General features: G+C 28.9%; 4 protein-coding genes across 4 annotated transcripts; 3 read left to right on the plus strand and 1 right to left on the minus strand.

The window, feature by feature from the left end:
• Nucleotides 1-6,659: 6,659 nt before the first annotated feature.
• EIN_497320 (hypothetical protein) lies at nt 6,660-6,962 on the plus strand (the record flags this gene model as incomplete). The annotated part of the gene is made up of 1 exon (XM_004261305.1): nt 6,660-6,962. The coding sequence occupies one exon, from the start codon at nt 6,660-6,662 to the stop codon at nt 6,960-6,962; it is 303 nt and encodes a 100-aa protein (XP_004261353.1).
• Nucleotides 6,963-13,413: 6,451 nt separating this feature from the next.
• EIN_497330 (hypothetical protein) lies at nt 13,414-13,860 on the minus strand (the record flags this gene model as incomplete). The annotated part of the gene is made up of 1 exon (XM_004261306.1): nt 13,414-13,860. One exon carries the CDS (start codon nt 13,858-13,860, stop codon nt 13,414-13,416), a length of 447 nt encoding a protein of 148 aa, XP_004261354.1.
• A 2,665-nt stretch (nt 13,861-16,525) lies between these two features.
• Nucleotides 16,526-18,137, plus strand: EIN_497340 (hypothetical protein; the record flags this gene model as incomplete). Its single annotated transcript, XM_004261307.1, has 3 exons — nt 16,526-17,691; nt 17,754-18,015; nt 18,057-18,137. 3 exons carry the CDS (start codon nt 16,526-16,528, stop codon nt 18,135-18,137), a joined length of 1,509 nt encoding a protein of 502 aa, XP_004261355.1.
• Nucleotides 18,138-18,350: 213 nt separating this feature from the next.
• Nucleotides 18,351-19,145, plus strand: EIN_497350 (thermostable beta-glucosidase; the record flags this gene model as incomplete). The annotated part of the gene is made up of 1 exon (XM_004261308.1): nt 18,351-19,145. A coding segment is annotated over one exon (795 nt), but the record flags the coding sequence as incomplete, so codon positions are not given.
• Nucleotides 19,146-19,169: the final 24 nt, after the last annotated feature.

Genomic DNA, 19,169 nt, shown 5'->3' on the forward strand with positions numbered 1-19,169 from the left:
ATAAAAATTTGTGTATAAATTATGAATAAAAATATATAATAATAAAATAACAACACAAATAAGGAAAGAAATAAAAATTAATTTTAAAAGAAACATCATAATATCTGAAAAAAAAGAAAAATTTAGAAAGAGTAAATTCTAAGACATGCCTCGGAAAAATTTGTTTTTTTGCACTAAAATATTTTTTGGCAAATTAAAATAAAACTCACCTCATGGTTACTCCCTATTATAGAACAATAGTAAAAACGTCTAGTATTTAAACTATTAACAACTGGTTAATTGTTATAGTATATACATGATATAATAAATTATACAAATTTATTATAACAATATAATATAATTAAAGATATCTTAACTAATGTTTAACCCACATACTATAATTATGTATTAAATTATGTAATAAATAATATATTAAGAAATAGTACATTTTGTCAAAACATTCAAATAACATTTTCTAAAAACAAATATATACATTTATAAAAACTATATAAAAAATTAATAACAACGAAATATTAATAGTAAAATAAAGTCACAAATAAACCCAAATAACAATTAAACTATTAATAAATTATTATTAATCCATAAAATAATAATTTAAATTCATTTTGAACATAATTTTTTAAATAAAATTAACAAAAAAAACTAAAAGTATAATAAATTGAATCATTTTGATATAATTAAATAATATAATAATTCAAATAAAATAATGTTAAATAAATTAGAAATAGTATAATAAAATAGTAATTAGAACTAATCATTTAATTATAATAGTTACCATTATTACAATTAAATTTTATTTATTCTTTAGTTTATGTGAACATTCTTGACATGTATTATATTATTTAACCTGTATTTATATACATTTCATAACAAATTATAATATTTTTTATTAACAGTTTTAATTATTAATACTTGACATGAAGAAAAACCTTTTTAACCAAACACACCTTAAGAACACTTCAATTATTTTATTACTGTGTTTTCATTGTTTTATTAAATGAATTACTATTTAAAAATAACATTATGGGATTTTATTTTTATTTATTATTAAAATTAATAATAACTTAACTATAAGTTTGTAACAATAATTGTTATAATTAACTATTTTATATTTTTATAGTTTAATTGAATAATAATTTATTATGAAATTATTGTAGTTTTATTTAATAAAATATCTATAATAACTTATTAAATTATTATTTTGTTATCAATTTAATAATTGAAATTTCATCAAACATGCAACAAAAATTTGTTATTAATAACCCGTTTTTATTAATAATACAGCTACGACTATTAACACAATAGTCGTAGCTGTATTATTTGTATGTGGTATTTTAGAGTATATATTTGCTTTATAATTGTAGACTAAAAACTGTTAATGTAATTTCTTGAAACATACACTTGTAATTGATATGTGATTTTTTAAACTTATAATCTTAATGACTATTGTGGATGCAAACAATGACATTGATCCTCTTTTACAAGTAATATTATGGAATATCTGTCAAAAACATATTAAAAACATTGTATTAATTATATCGTTACAAAAAGGCATAATCTGAAAATAAACACTAACTGAATTACCAATAACATGAAACCAAAAAAAAGATGAGACAGTTCAGAAATGTAAATTCTCAGTATCATGTAAGCCCGATTAAATAGTTTGACGTAACATAATTGAATTCCAGGTGTTGTTGTAATATATAAAATTAAATAACAAAATAAAAGTAATTTCTTGACTGTTGGTTGCATTTTTTCTTTCTTTTTAAAACATTCGAGTTGTTACAAGTTTTATAAAATTTCATACATCTAAAAGTTATTGTAGTTGATAAACAAAAAAATGATTTATTAATAAATTAAACAGGCACATCAGATATCAATTATCAATTTCAAAACAATCACATCATTTATATTTTCTTTATTGTTTTTTAAAATCCAATAATTAATATTTAATCAATAATGGTTTATAACCTATTAGTAGTCGAGGTATTCAGTTTACATGATATACTTATTAATACAGATATACACATTTTCAATAATAAAAATTTGTTGTAAAAATAAATCATATTAATTATATTCGAATCTAACAGTTTATCTTTGATGCCAAACTTTTAACAACAAAAAAGTTTGCAAGTTTTATATTTATATAATTTTAAAATAGTCTGTTTTACGTTAATACACATACGATTAACAATATATACAGTTATAATCGAATCGTAATTAAATATTTCAATTGATGATTTCTGTTATTTTTTGATTTATATTTTGATATCATTAAAATTAATTTTGAATAATTATACATTTATTAATTTTTAGTAAAAAGGTGTTTCCAATTATTCACATAACAAAGTTATCAACACTATTAAAAGTTTAAATATATTAATAATAGATATACATATTTGTTAATACAAATTTAATTGTATAATTAAATTTTTGAATGAATAATGACTGTTAATGACATTGTTATTTTCAATTATTAATTGTAATTATATGTGTTTGCATTGACGATTTGTTAATACAAAGAAAAATCAAACATAAACAATTGTTGATAATTTCATTGTGCAATCACTTCCATATCCTCAATTTTCATATCAACAGTTTTTTGTTGAAAATGATGTGCAAACGAGATATTAATCCAAATAATTTTTTTAACAATCGTTTTATCATTTTTATATTACAACACAAAAAGTGAACATGTATATTTCGATAATACTACAACTATTATGATTAATTAAAATGGAAGCATTTATTAATTAGTAATTTTCATTGATTTGATAACAACAGTTGGTGTATTTTGTTTTACCGTTTATTGCTACACTGATGATATAAAAACAGCCTAAAATATTAAAAGTGGTAACTTTACGATGTGTAAAAATGTAACATAAAACTAAAAGTTTAAAAGATAACAGTAAAATTAAAAAAGTATCACAGTTTACACAAATTTTAGGATTTTACTTGCAACTCACTCAAACGTGTACATAAGACATTAAAATCATTTTTAGTAGTCTAAGAATTAACATGAATTAAAAACTATAGTTGTGTATTTTTTGTTAACATATTTCAATATTGTTGTTGATATGTTGTCAACGAAATGTTTTAAAACAACAAATATGTATTGAAGTTGAATCAGTAATGAATTTACCCACTTTTGTTTAAATGTCAAAAAGTTTTTTTACAAAAAAATCAAATTCAAATACATAAAAGTCACAATTTCGTGTTTATTGATTTCAACTTATATATATGTAAAATATAAGCTGTTTTAAATGATATATTAATACACAATTTGTTGTACCTTATTTAAATATTACTGTCCATATATTGAAAATTAAATTTATTGTTGTGTTTTTGATGTTTAAACAAAGTAAAGCGTAAACTTCTATTGGTTTATGATTTGAAACAAATGGACCGTTACAATGTTTTATATTTTTCAATTTGGTGTTTTTGTTGTTCATTAAAATACAAAAGAAGTTATAATCATGTTTTTTTATTGATATCATTATTAACTAACTGTTTGTTAAAATGTATTTTTCCAGACAAATCAACTGCTTATATCGTCATTGTTTGGCACGTTGAATGATCAATGCTACTCATTTTACAATAAATTTATTTTAACAATATAATCAGAATTAAATATACAATACTAAAACAATTATGTTGTACATTAATAAGTATCAACAAAATTATAAACAGGTTGAAAGATATATTGAAAAGTTTAAAATAATAATTTTTTTCTAACACAAATGATTTATCATTATAAAAAATGTTGTTAATTGTGATGCAATTTTTATTCCATGTTGAAAAATGACCATAGTCTTATATGTTGATCATGCACATGACATCATTTTATTCATTTTTTATGTTTATAATTTATAATAAAATAAATATTTATAACAAGTCATTCTTTGAAATAGAATTTCAATGAAACGGTATTGTTTAATTATCAAATAATGTTTGTTTAATTGTGGTTTTAAATATTTTACTCCGTCGATTCTGTAACAAATAAAATATTTAATTAATAATTACAAATAAATGTTTGTAATTACAAACAGATATTGTACAATGTAGTTTATTTGAAATACACATTTTTATTGAATTATCGTTAATTATTTACATTTTAGTTTGTTAATTTAACATGTAAAAACGTTAATAATAGTAAGATGTTAATTATGATTGCTTTAAATTATTTGTAAATTTTCGCTGTGTTAATTTGACAAGAAAAAACGATAAATATTTTTAAATTGTTAATTATTTTTTTCGTTAATTAATTTTATTTTTCGGTGTGTTAATTATACAAGAAAATATGTAAATAAAATTCATATGTTAAATTTGGGACTTACCTTTTACACCCACACCCCGCTATAAATACATATTTTTTATATAAAAATAAAACATTTTTTGTATTTTTTGTTTTTTGAGTCTTGAAAAAAATAGGGTTTTTCTTTTTCTCATTTACATCTAATAAAATAAAACAAATAAAAAGTTTTATATAAAACGTCATTTTTTATTTTTTTGTTTTTTTTGTCGCATGTTTTGGCGCAAAGTGAACGTTTTGATTTATATTTAACTTTAAAACACCAAATTATATAATAATTAAATAAACCACACTTTTAATATTAACAAATCTTAAACTCTTAATTACTAAATGGAAGAACACTCAACCAAAATCCAAGTACTTTTTACCTTCGATGTAAAAACCAAAGAAGGCAATCCTTATTTGGTTAAGGAAGGGATTGAAACCCCAGACAACATCATCGATTCAATAGCCAATGCGTTTATTTCCTACAACTTCAAAACCCAATCAAAAACAATGGCAGAGGCTTCAGCTATCTCTGTTGCTAACCAGACATTTTCTTTTTTTGTTACTAAAAACAGCGATTCACAAAAACTCAAACAGACATTCCGTTGTGTTTACTAGAAATGTTATTTCATATATGATAAGAGTGGTCTTCGATGGTGTTAGGAAGTTTGTTTTTATGTTTATGGTTATTATTATTACATTAAAATGTTATTTGTTTTTAATAGACAACATCGATGTATTGTTTTTATTGTTAATAAAGTTATAATACATTTATAATATTTCAATAAGTTTTCAAAAATAATACTTAGTACTTCATACTTTTTAAAATTTCATTGAAGAAAATGTAGTATATTGGTTATATTATTCTGAATCAACAATTTTTAATAACAAGTTATAATGTCACTAAACAAAATACACGAAATGCTTTAATGTAAATAGTAATGTTCAAAAATGAAAAGTTGGTTTACTCTAAAATTGAATAGTTAATATTTTGTATGACTACTCGCAACAAGGTGCCATGAATTATACATTGTTGCCTTCGAATAATATATCGTTGTATTTCTAATAATATACAACCATTAAAAACACGACATAATATATTTAGTAATCAAGTGTTGTGAAGTACAATATTTTAGCGTGTATGTTGTATATGAAAATGCAAATTGTGTTGGTGGCAACATTTTTGTATCTTCTTTGAGTGTTCGTTCGGTTTGGGATACATAAAATACCTTATTGTGGTTGTATTTGTTGGTAAACACATAAGTCATGTAAATGTATTTTTGTAAATACTGCTCGTCTGACCCCCTTTTCTATATGTTGATGACTTAGAGTGCTCAAGGTGCACAAATGGTGTTGTTGTGAAATGTTTCGGTGATGGCTCCTTCAACAAAGACAAGTCACTCAATTGTAAAAAGGCACATCACTTATGATATAATATTTTCAACGTCGAGTTCAACAATATGTTAAATTTTTAAAGTGACATTTCCGGTTTATCTGCGAAATGATATTTAAATATGTGTTGTATTTGATGCAAAAATCAATCATTGCATTAGACTGACTGTTCTTAGTAGTGTTTAAAACACCACAAATTGAAATCACATTGATACCTTACATATAGCTGATCTTCAAACTTCAGAGACAAATTCCGACATACTTATTTATTAGTTTGAAAGTCTATACTCAATTCTAAAGTTAAATTTTATTAAAACGGAAAATGTCAAAATACACGGAACACACATACACTTATCAAACAGTTTGACACTATAAGTTTTTTAGAAGTCAGTATCAAACAAAGTGTTACATTGACTTACTCGGAATTGACACCAATAAAATCACAACTGAGTGTTTTCAAAGTATTTGGAAATGATAAAGCATTAATTGGAAATACCCTTTTTATCACTGTCACTGATTTAATATTTGAACAGTTATCATCAACAAATTCAATCATCAATGTGAATAAATTCAACTTGGAAGGTCTTAATATCAAATTTCCATCAAAAACCACAACTACACACATTCCACACATTAACACGTTACTGCCAATGAGTGGTGCATCCTTTCCTACAGATACTTTACTTGAATGTAATTTCAAAACATTGATTAACAAATCAACATCGACATCTGTTTTCAATGCCCAATGATGTACTTTGCACAGTTACTGACACGGAAAATTGCCATAGAAAAGACACCAGTACAGAGTATAAACAGAGATATAACATTGAAATTTCAACCGCTGTGAATAGTGTGGTCATATATGAAAACAATGCAGAGATAACAAAGGAATATGATATTGTTAATGTAAAACAGGACTGTGTGACAATTTTAAATAATGAAATAAGGCATTTATACATTGAACATACACATGAGTGGAGTTAAAGTGATGTGTATTGGTGATGATGCAGATAGTAAAAAGTGTAAAATTGTGGTCAATAATTATGTTGATACAAATCAAATCAATTTACTTGGAAAGAACATCATTTTGGAGGAAGACCTCAATATTGATAATGTAATATCCTATGTCAAAATAACAAGAGACGTTTCTTTGAGTACATTTGAAGCAACACAAATGTACATTGAAATGGTTGAGAAGGGCATCTTAGAAGTGGAACAATATGCATCTTTTGGATCACTTTTGCTTGTAAAAATCACATATTTATGCATTTGAATCATTCGGTACTTCACTCTTACAATACATGGCTGGTGAAATTGTATTTGATGCATTAGACAATCAGGCTATTTTGAACGTAAACAGGTTTGAAGTGAACACCACATTTGTACAATCGGCAAAGGATCAGTGCATCACTCCGATTATCAGAAAGGCATTCACAAATGGTGAACCTATGAACATAGACGCTGTTCCAGAACTTGTGTGGAAAGGTTCTGTAACATTCACAGAACAGGGACAATTGTGTATTACGACTGTGGGTTTTCAAAACTCGAACACGTCAAGCACTCGTGTCGAGTCCGAGACAACACCAACAAAGTTGCCACGCATCGTATACAACAGTGATGAGTCGTTGTTATCATGGATGTTTGTTGAAATGCGAGATACACCGGGAGTGTAGTACTCATTGAACCAGTTAAATCCGCATAGTGTGCACTTCGGCATGATCTGGATCTTCCCTGGAAAGAATTTGTGCGCCTTCTCAACAAGTGTCTTGTAAAACTCAGTCTGTGTATTGATTAACTAGCTAATACTTGTAGAGAGGCATTTCACAAATGATACGCCTCTTTAAGTGTCGGGTTTTACAAAATGTTGTACTTTTATTGTGACACTTCAAGTTTCACTGCGAAATGTCTTCTAAATACGTGTTGTATCCGTTGCAAAAAATCAATCATCACACCAGACTAGTTGTTTTTAGAAGTTTTCAAGACGCTTTAAATTGAAACCATGTAGACACAGCTCACAAACTCTCTAATCAATGCTCATTGACATTTTTTTAACATTCTTATTTATAACAAACAATTAATTAATAAATTATTATTAAATAAATAAAAAAAGTAATTTCTAATTCAAAAAACAGTTTCTCGAATTATGACCACTTTGACCGCACTTTTTACAGTGGTACACTCTTTTGACCGAAGCGTTTGGTTCAACTTTATTCAAACCCTGACCAAAAACAGGTGGTTTCGGTGGAACTACTCTTCCTGGATGCGTCACCATTTCGACCATTATTCTGGGTCTTGGTCCTTTTTGAAATTGTCGCGATGGTTCAGTCAGATTGTCAACAAATTTTTGGGTGCTAACTAGCGACTTTCTTTTTACGATGGTGTTACTACTTTCTTCGTTTTCTGTTATAAAAATCGACTTCCTACCACTTGTAGATTTAGTGACCACTAAACTGGGTCGGAGTCTATTCCCTGTTTCTTCGACAACAAATTCTTCAATGTGTTCAGTTTTCTCATTTTTTCCTTTCAAAACGTTGTTGACAAATTCATAATATCTCACCAAAAGGGTGTTGTCATCCTTTAAAACGTTTTCTATTGCTTCAAGAGCAAAGTGTAGATCACGTCGACTTTTTGATGGCTTGACTGTCTCATCAACTGAGATAGTTTCAGTTGAATGGACACATTTTGTTGTTTCAAAAAGTTTTTCATTGAAAAGGGTGGCTGGAAGTGGGAAACACCACTTTATAGAGTACAGTGTAACCAAGTGAATGCAAGGGTATTTGTTTTCTATAAATTGGTCACAGTTGCACGAAGATAAAGTGGTGCCATCAACAATCATTCCCATGCCACTTATTGCGTATCTATACTCTGTCATGACTTTGTGTATAATATCCTTCGGTAAAACGTACAGTATATTCTCATCTATCACCAACCGAGCCGCATTGTAATCAAAATTGAACTGTAAATCAAAACGTATGCTGTCTGCTTCAAGTAGTTGCGCCAATTCCAAAAGAGTCACTTCTTTTCCCCCAAACTTAAGTTTAAAGACTCCAAAGTATCCTTCTATCGCATTTGAAGTTGTTCTGTTTGAAATACACTCCATGACGCTTGGTCTCCAGCAGTCCATCACATTAAGTAAACCTTGGATTAATCGAATTTTATTTTTAGTACGGTCTTCCTTTTTTCGTTTTTATTAGCTATTTTTAATTCATTAATTATTTCAAATAGTATTTGTCTATCATTTAATATAATGTTATCACTTCCTTCAATTCTTTCATTTTGATCAGTACTGAGATCCGAACCACTCATCGTCATTAACGTTTTGACAAAGTCTGTTTCTGAAACCGTTTTATCAATCATTTGATACCACATATGAACAATATTTGACCTTTCACCAAAGGCAACGATAAGATCTCTTGCAACATGCCTGTGACAAAAAACGAATTTGATTCCAGAAAAGACAGAAGAAAGTGCGGAAATCTGTGACATGCACCTATCACACACAACCAAATTAAATATTCTAAATTTGGAAACGAATTTGAACAAGTTTAAAAACGAATCAGTTGTTCTATCTCTTAATATACCATAAAAAATAATATGTGTTTTATTTTTTTCGTCTAAAGACACTGCTACTATCAAAGGCAAATTAAATACATTAGTTAAAGCTGTATCATCTATAAACATTCTATTTGAATAATCAGTTGAAATTTGATTAACGTTGAAAGCAAAAAAAGAAACAAATTGTCCTGAACTGTTTTTTGTGAAGTGAGTTGAAAATTGCGTTGTTTTTTCGGCGTACAAAAATAGTTGTTGTGTTTGATCTGGTGAATATTTATTGAATGAAGATGAAATAAGACGTCGAACTACTGATGGCTTGACTGCAAGATTCATTGTAGTGACAATTTGTGATGGGGAATAATGTATCATAGCAAGTTTTTTCATCTCATTTATTTGTTCCTGTGAAAAAATAATTCTCATGTGTAATGGAATATCCGTCGTAAAGTTGTGGGAGTGATTATTTGTTATAACTATATGTTTAACCATTGTTTTATTTTCATTCAAATTCAAACAAATGGTACAATAACATTTCTAGTAAACACAACGGAATGTCTGTTTGAGTTTTTGTGAATCGCTGTTTTTAGTAACAAAAAAAGAAAATGTCTGGTTAGCAACAGAGATAGCTGAAGCCTCTGCCATTGTTTTTGATTGGGTTTTGAAGTTGTAGGAAATAAACGCATTGGCTATTGAATCGATGATGTTGTCTGGGGTTTCAATCCCTTCCTTAACCAAATAAGGATTGCCTTCTTTGGTTTTTACATCGAAGGTAAAAAGTACTTGGATTTTGGTTGAGTGTTCTTCCATTTAGTAATTAAGAGTTTAAGATTTGTTAATATTAAAAGTGTGGTTTATTTAATTATTATATAATTTGGTGTTTTAAAGTTAAATATAAATCAAAACGTTCACTTTGCGCCAAAACATGCGACAAAAAAAAACAAAAAAATAAAAAATGACGTTTTATATAAAACTTTTTATTTGTTTTATTTTATTAGATGTAAATGAGAAAAAGAAAAACCCTATTTTTTTCAAGACTCAAAAAACAAAAAATACAAAAAATGTTTTATTTTTATATAAAAAATATGTATTTATAGCGGGGTGTGGGTGTAAAAGGTAAGTCCCGTTAAATTTATCTTTTCGTTAATTTATATTATGTTTTTTTATTGTGCTAATAAAACATAAAAAATCGATAAGTATTTATAAATTGTTAATTTATCAAAAACAATTCGATAAAAATTATTGAATCTTCTGGAATCACAATTCAATATAACCTAATGTCCCGTTTATTTTCGTATTTTTAAAAATGGCTTTACCAAAGACGTTTTTTTGCCGCAAAAACAGCATCTTCAGTCTTTTTTTCTTGAAAAGCAAATTTTTCCGAGGCATTGTGTAAAGCGTGTTTGGCAGTTTGTACTCAATCGACGAAAAAGAATAATAGAGATAAAATAATTCAAATAAGTTTTAATTTCTTTGAATGAAAATTATTGCTCTGATATAAAATACAATTTGGCTAATTCCTTAATTTAAAGCTCAAAAGAAACTGTCGTATGTTAATGGTTTTTGTTTTTTGTCTTGAACAATATTTTTAATAATTAATTATTATCTCTAATGGATAAGTATATTCTCTCCAATGAAAATTTCCCAATTATTTGTATTTCCGAACGTTAGAAAAAGGATAAAAATACCCTTTCTCATTAAAGAAGAACCAAAAGGAAGCTTGGTTTTACATAATAAAAGAATTGAATTTTGCAAAAACCCTTATTTAAACTTTGTTCCGTTTGCACTTTTTGGAGATGAACAAATTGCCATGTAGGTGTTTGATTTGCACCACAAATTTGTCGCTCCCAAAAACGAAGATTAGGTGGACAATAATATGCTCGCTTATCCTTCGTGGTCTCGAATTGAACAATTCAACAAAAACTTACTTTTCACTTAAAGATGATATATACACTTACGTTCAACAACATTGGAAAGTCCTTGGAAGACACCAACAATGTTTGTTTTAATCATTAGTATAATTTTTTTGAGTAATTTTATTATAGTTTTCAATTGTAATCACTTGTTATATACGTCTTTTATTAACATGAGTAATACCAAGAATTATCACAAAGATATTCATCACAAGTCCAGAACAATTGGCGGAAATGCATTGTCGATGCTTTAAACCACGGCACCATCTTCGTGTCAGGAAGGGAGTTGATGAAGACGAGTGGTTATTATAAAGTATCGGATCATTTTAAGGCCAAGAAAGATATTGATAAGTATATCATTGAAAAGCTGGCGGAGTATAAAGGCCGATTAAGTTTGGAAGTTAACGAAGAAAGATCACCTGTTTCTATGAAATGTTATAAAGAAGATTTAAGTCAATCAAAAAGTTGGAAAGGAGAGGAGAGAAGATCAACCACAAGTGAAGATCAAATAGGGACTGAAGTACAAGTTTTCAAAAAAAGCAAAGACATCAAAGACAAGCAATATTCACACAAAATACTCGAGTTAGAAAAAATGATTAAAATGCAATTGATTTTGTTGAATGAATTGATAACAACATCTTCTTCGTTTGGTACCAAAAAAGATGTTTGTTTCAATTGTATTCTTTTTTAATGTCATCCAAGAAAAAAAAGAGATATTAATTTGTTTGGAATCAAGAAAACCAACACAACTATTATCAATTGTAATAACAAGAAGCTTGTGGATAAAAAAAGGCGAAACTTAAAATGCTTGGAGGCTGTCCAAAAAATTTTACACATTTCACAACCACCAGACAGCCCAGCTTATAGGTCGTTCTCTTTGTTGTATTGACAAAGTATTAAGTGTATAATGATATTTGTTCTATTCGTACATTTTTGGTTTGCAATTTGTACTCAAAACGACAATGATCATAATTTTAAATAAAGACGGAGAAATACCAAACAAGATTTATATGGTCAGTCTGAAAACGTTGTCTACTCTCCAACGTTGTCCAGGCATTTTTGAACCATTAAAACTGGAATATTTCGGGAAACAGTTTGAAACATTCCCAAAACATCGTTTCATAATTTTTCCGGGATTTGATCGTTTTTTTAATTCCCAAATTTTTAAACTTATTTTGTGTAATTTTTTGTCAAATGGACAACGTTTTTAGACAGACTTTATATATTTTTAAATAATTCCAATGAAAAGTGAATCAATTTAATACAATTCTAACCACGATTATTTTTTTTATTTTTATTATACAATTAAAGGATATGAACATAGTTAGACCAGAGGTTTCCAAAATCACAATCCTAATTACCCCACGTCACCATTTCATAACCAAAATGTTCATTTTCTCTTATAAATTCGCACTACATTTTCGGCAATAAATATTTTGGAAACACCTGGTTAGACACAAGATTTATTTAATCATTTTTAAATAATAATTTTTATATTTAAATTGATAGCTTTTGTCTAACCATTAAATCAGATAAAAATAACACCATAATGTCATGACTTTGTGGTTACTAATATTATTAGATTAGTGGGAAAACGTTGTCCCGTCGCCAACGTTGTCCTGGGCTTTTTGGTCAATGAAAATTGAAAAATATCGGGATCATGTTTTAAACACAAAAAAATCGTCTTTTCAGTTTTTTCCCAATTATTTCAATTTTTACCTAAATCCCGGGGTTTTAAACAATTATTTGTGTATAAATTGATAAAAAGTACAACTTTGGAGACTGGGACGACATTTTACAACAAACTCTAGTATAAAAAATTTTAATAAAAATTTTAATTTCAAAATAATTAGTTTTTATTAGGGTGATATTTTCGACCCGCAACTACAAATAGAACAGAAAATGTTATATTTTTTGTTATCTACAAAAATGTGTTATATATAACAAAAAGAAAAAACAATAAATTTCAATTATTCTATTCATTTTTTTATCAGTTTTCAAATTTTGTGTTTAAACGCCATCAATCTATGGTTTTTAAACATTTGGTGTTAATAAAACAACGCAAAATATTACAAAACATTATAATGATGTTATACTATAATATAAAAACGTTGTTTTGTCTTGTTAATACATATACACGCAATAAACAACACATTTACTTCAATTGAAATTAACAATTTTTTGGTATAATTTGTTAATGGTTTAATATTATATTTTAACTATTATTTTTATGTACATATTAAATCTAATTACAACTGAAATTCAAACGACTTTTTTATGTTTTAATTCGAATTCTGTACGCTTATCTCCTTTTAAAGACTGAATGAATATATTTAACCGATCGAAATTTTCTGTTTTATTCCAAGAAGGACAACACTTTGCCATATGTCCTCTCCCAAGGCATATTTTGCAAACATTACCTTTCAATTCAATTTTTTGAAGTGTTGGTCCAAGAGGTTTAAATTCCATTCGTTTCTTGGAGACCTTGGTGGAGAAAGGTTTTTCGACGTAGTCTACCAATTTGGCTGGTTTCACCTTTGCAGAAAGAAGTACAACCGGATCTTTTGAACTAAACTCACCTTCGAACTCCTGCAACTCCTCATTCCCTTTTAACACATTTTCCGATGTAATTTCCGAATGATAAACCGAACTGACAAGTTCGAACCACTTTTGTTTTAGAGTGGCATTTTTGAGAATCGCGTCGACCATTTCATCGAATATCACAATGTGGTCCCTTCTTTCCCAGTTGAAAAATGAATTATTCATAGTACTTTGATAAAACTCATGTTTGGCTATTTTAGTTTTTTCTAAAAATATTTCCTTCCCAAAATCCTCCTTTGAATAAAGCGATTTCCTTAAATTTCTTCCGGGGTCAAAGAAATTGCAATACACTTGGTGAAAACAAGGAAAGTACCTTCCATGTTGAACAAAATCAACACAAGTACACACTCTTTTACTGCTTGTTTTGAGAGGTCCAAATTTGTCCAACATTGAATAATAATTAAGTAACTTTTTACCCCAATCACAACGTATTTCTGCGGCAGCTTCAACTCCAATGAGTTTGGTGAGTATTTTAAAGTCTTCATCATTGAATCCAGTGACACTATCGAACAACAACTTTCTGGCTTTTTCTATAAATATAGTTGTAACTTCCACTAACCTTATTATTTTACCACCAGTTCTTTGTTTTATAGTTCCGAAAAAACCTTCTACAACATATGTAGTCGTGTCTTTCGTGTGTCTCTTTGTAAACTCCGGAAGCCAATTGAATTTAATGTCAATCAACTGTTTCAAAAAACGTTTTTTATCTTTGGACTTCAACTCAAAAGCTGTAGTTGGTTGTTCTCCGTTACAATAATCAATGAATTCGGCAAATATCTCATTCTTATCGACACATGTATCCCCACTTTCCACTATACTATCAACACAATTGTAGTTTTGTATAAAGAGAGAAAAAAATCTTCGCTTTTTATAGTTCCATTAATTAACAGTTCAAAGTTTGAAACAATTTTGGAGTTTATTCCAAATGCAGAGATTAAATTGCGTTTAATATGTCTGTGACAAAACACAAGATCAACATCTGGATACACTTCTTTGATAGCTGCTGTTTGTGCAATACTTCTGTCAGTCACAAAACACTTAATTGGAAAGAAACAACTTTTTAAAACCCCAAGAAGTCAGTATAGTATGATGTAAATCGATGTCTCATGAATCCAAATGCAATCAACTGTGAGTTTCCATTGATATCTTTACATAATGCAGCTTCAATTGGAAGTTGGAATTTATTCGTACAGAAAGTGTCATCTAAAAAAAGTTTTTCTGACACAAATCTACACAGATATTGTTATTAAAAAAGAAACATTCATCAAATACACCACAGGAGTTGTTAACAAATTGTGTGTCGAATGTTGTTAATGTCTTTGTATAATCTTTTAATTCGTTGCATTGATCTTTCGACAAAATACCTAAGAATTTACACCTATGCTCATAAAGGACATCTTTAGAATATTTATCCCCTATTTTTGTCTTGGTTATATTTAGCGGAACATTCATTTTAGCATCTTCTTCAACTATCTTTCTTGTTTTTTCGCTCATTCTAACTGCACACTGAGACCGAGGAGGTGTAGTGAATGTATGGTTGTGACGAGTCCACAATTCAATTGATTCAACAACATTTGATACACAAGTTTTAAAATATATAACAAGAAAGGCACCACAACCATTTTTTGACTCTACACACTTATAAACAAATTTTTTTCTGAGTCCTCCACTATCCCTCGATACATAAAGGGAGACCTCGTGTCCTTCAATTCGATACCTAGAGTTTTCTCTTATCAACTTTGTTGCATTGTCTCTGTTGATTAACTTACAAATTGATTCAAGTCCTTTTTCAACTTCAATTGGTGTAAAATAACCTTCTCCTAAATCTCAAATTTTGAAGCTTGGTATCTCTACCATTTGTGTTTGTTTTATATATTAATTTGAAAAAGGGTATTTAACTGACAAACCTTATAATTAAATAATAATTAAATAATAAATATAAATGTATTATTAAGTCTTTGTAATTGTTAAAATTAATTATAAAATTGATATTTGTAGTTTTTCTTTTTGTTATATATAACACATTTTTGTAGATAACAAAAAATATAACATTTTTTGTTCTATTTGTAGTTGCGGGTCGAAAATATCACCCTTTTTATTAATAATTATTAAAAAAACAAATTTCATAATTTAGTTTTAATTTACCATTTTATTATATTAGAACATGAATCTAATACTTATTAATAAACTATTAATAAACTATTAATAAACTATAAATATAATTAATAAGAACTTTAAAAACAATGACAAGTTTTACAACCAAAGTAACACAACTGATAGAAAGTAACAACTCGTTTGATATAAGTCAAATGGTTCTGGAATATTTGGGATTTAATGACATAACCGAAATTGAGATGAAGTATGCTGGATCAACAAGTGAAGTATGTTCAAAACTTATCGAGGACGGTATCGAGTGCATTACGTGTCACACAGTAATGTGCCATGATTGCTTTGAAAATGGTATCCACAAATTCCACCAAACAAAGCCGTTCACTGGAATTTGGTTTTGTTGGTGTGGGAATGGATTAGATAACAACTCGTCTGGTTGTGTCAAACATCATTTTGGGGTGTTACTTTCTGACACACTCGAAATACCAGAAATTCATCACGAAAAAGTAAAAGAACTCGTCTCAATTTCTTTGGACTTTTTACTGCATTTTTCAACACAAAAGGAAACTTTATCTGCGTTTTTTAAATAGTTTTAAAACTATTAAGTCTAAAAAGTGTGTTAAAAAGTGTTGTTAAGATTCTTGGCGATGAGTCGGCGTATGAAATGGCTTTAACAATCGGCGAAGTTCTAAAACAAACGGAAAATGACGAGTACTTGGAATACGTCAAAAATTGTATTTCACTCATTTTAAGCGAGTTTGAAACTATTTCATATAAAGTGAGCGAACGCTCGGTGCTTCCATATGAAACAATTTTCCAATTCAAAACTCCAAATCGATTCAAAATTGAAAGTTCAGATGATCTCATGTTTTGTTTGATTACATTATTGCAACAAATTGAAAGACAAATTACAACCAATTCCTTCAGATTTCAGAGAGTCCTTGGGGTGCGGAATTGTCAAGCAAACTTTTTCGAAAACATTTCAAACTTAAAATCGTCGGGGATATATTTCAATGAGAAAAGTATACCTCTATTTTTGACTCTCTTGAAGAACGTGAGTCGGATTTCAATACCAGACGATTCTCAGATCAAAAACGTTTCGTTGGTTATTGTCAGTGAATTTCAAAAAAAGAGTGTTGAAGTGTTTTGGGAAATTGTTGAAACAATGAGTGTTGAAACTCTTAAAGCTTTTGTTACTACGTTTATTGACTTTTCATATACACTTCAAAGTGACGAGAAGACGTTATTGGATGTTTTTGTGGGTATTCTGATAATGGAGGTTCCCAAAGAACTTAAACAATTATTATATCCTCTTGAGGACGATTTTTTAATTGTCCAAGCATTGAAAAGACTCGAAAATTTCAGTCTCTTCAGTTGTGTCGTTCCGCCCAATGATAAAGTGAGAGAATCACCCATGATTGACAATCCATCACTTTCTCGTCCTCGTTCCGCAACGAAAACCATTGGTAGTATTGTAAAATACCAATACATTTGTACCGAGATTACCTCAACTTTTCAGATTCTATCAGATTTTCTTGAACGGAATGGCGTGAAGGAATTTGTGAAAAAGTGTGGAGCAAGTGGGCTTAAAGAAAGTTACACGTATGATCTCCTTTTGCGAATTTTGAGATTCGACCCGTCTGATGTGTCATATCTCCAATCCTGTGCGGACACTTTAGTTTTGGCAAACCCGGATGTTCATTTGCGACAAAGTGGAGATATTTTCGTCATTGAAATTAACAACAAAATTGCTCCACAAATTTCTTTTGATTTTTTCAACCCTCTCATGTTACTTCTCACCCAAAAACATCAACAAAACCTCTTTGAAATGTTTGTTTTTTGCTATAAATTATAATTAAATAAACTATATTTATCACATCGCTCAAAAAAAGGTACGTCACTCTGTGTCGGGCCAATGACTTTCCATTGTTTTGTGGGAAAGGGGTAGATGGATGGAAAGTTGAGGTATTACTAAACCAAGAGATTTTAATCAACATGTGTGCTTTGGCTACAAAAACTCCGTCACTAATAACATTAATAATAACATTTTTGTGGCTTCGTGTGAAAAGCAAACGTGTCGTTCCACCACACCCAATCAACAAAAGAGTTGTCTTGTTTCTAAGATCTTTCAGCAACACGTCGACCGTTTGCGCAGTTTGTTTGATATAAGTTGAAGCACTTAAATTGATATGTAGAAAACCGTTTGGAGACTCCTTGCAGAATACCAATACATCGACGAAACACTCACCACAGAATTTTATAAAACGGCAAAGTAACGTTTTGTAACCAAATTCAAAAATGTTAAATATACCATATTTTATAATTTATCTTACTATAAATTTAGTAATAAATGTTAAATGGCTTTCCACATAAAATGAACTTTTTTCACACAAAAAAGTTTGTTTTTCATTCAAAAATTGCACAAACACAACAATTACTAAAATATACCAAAAAGAACTATAAATTGAACTATACTAAAACATTTAGCAATGTCTTCTGAGAACACAGGAGCCGAGTTGTCAGAGTATCAAAAGTTGAGATTGATAGTTGGCGAATATATCACAGTGATGTCCCCGATCTTTCACGGTCCATCATTTCTTGAAATGAGAAACTTCAAAGTTGGATGTGCTGGAATGACATATCCAATTGAAAACGTTTCTCCAGCAATTAACATGTGTGACGGACCCAATGGCCTCAGAATTGGCATTTCAATGTTTGTGAAAAACAAAACAGCGTTTCCGACAGGGATGTGTCTTGCTGCGACGTTTGACACGAAATTGGCTGAGTTAGAAGGTGAGGCGATTGGGGCGGAGTGTGTTGAAGAGAACATTGGGGTACTTCTTGGCCCTGCTATTAACATTTGCAGACATCCACTCGCAGGAAGGAATTACGAATGCTTTTCGGAAGACCCCCGAGTCGCTGGAGAGATTGGGGCGTATTATATAAAAGGAATTCAGAACAATGGGATATCGGCTTGTGTCAAACACTTTATAGCAAATAACCAAGAGACGTCGAGAGAGTATGTCGACGTTAAAATGAGTGAGAGAGCTTTCAGGGAAATTTACTTGGAACCGTTTCGAATAGCAATTGAAGAAGGAAAACCAATGGCTCTAATGACTTCATATAATAAGATCAACGGAGAGTACGCAGGAGAGAGAAGAGAATTTTATGAGGTATTAAGAGAGGAATTGCACTATGATGGAATTATAATGACTGATTGGTATGCTTGTAAAGACACAGTAAAGATGGTCTTGATGGGAAATAATTTGATTGAGCTCGGGGTCGTCCGCAAATTATAATGAATTAAA

The sequence above is a fragment of the Entamoeba invadens genome (genome assembly GCF_000330505.1).
Source record: "Entamoeba invadens IP1 unplaced genomic scaffold scaff_1105074724605, whole genome shotgun sequence".
Lineage (NCBI taxonomy): Eukaryota > Evosea > Mastigamoebida > Endamoebidae > Entamoeba > Entamoeba invadens.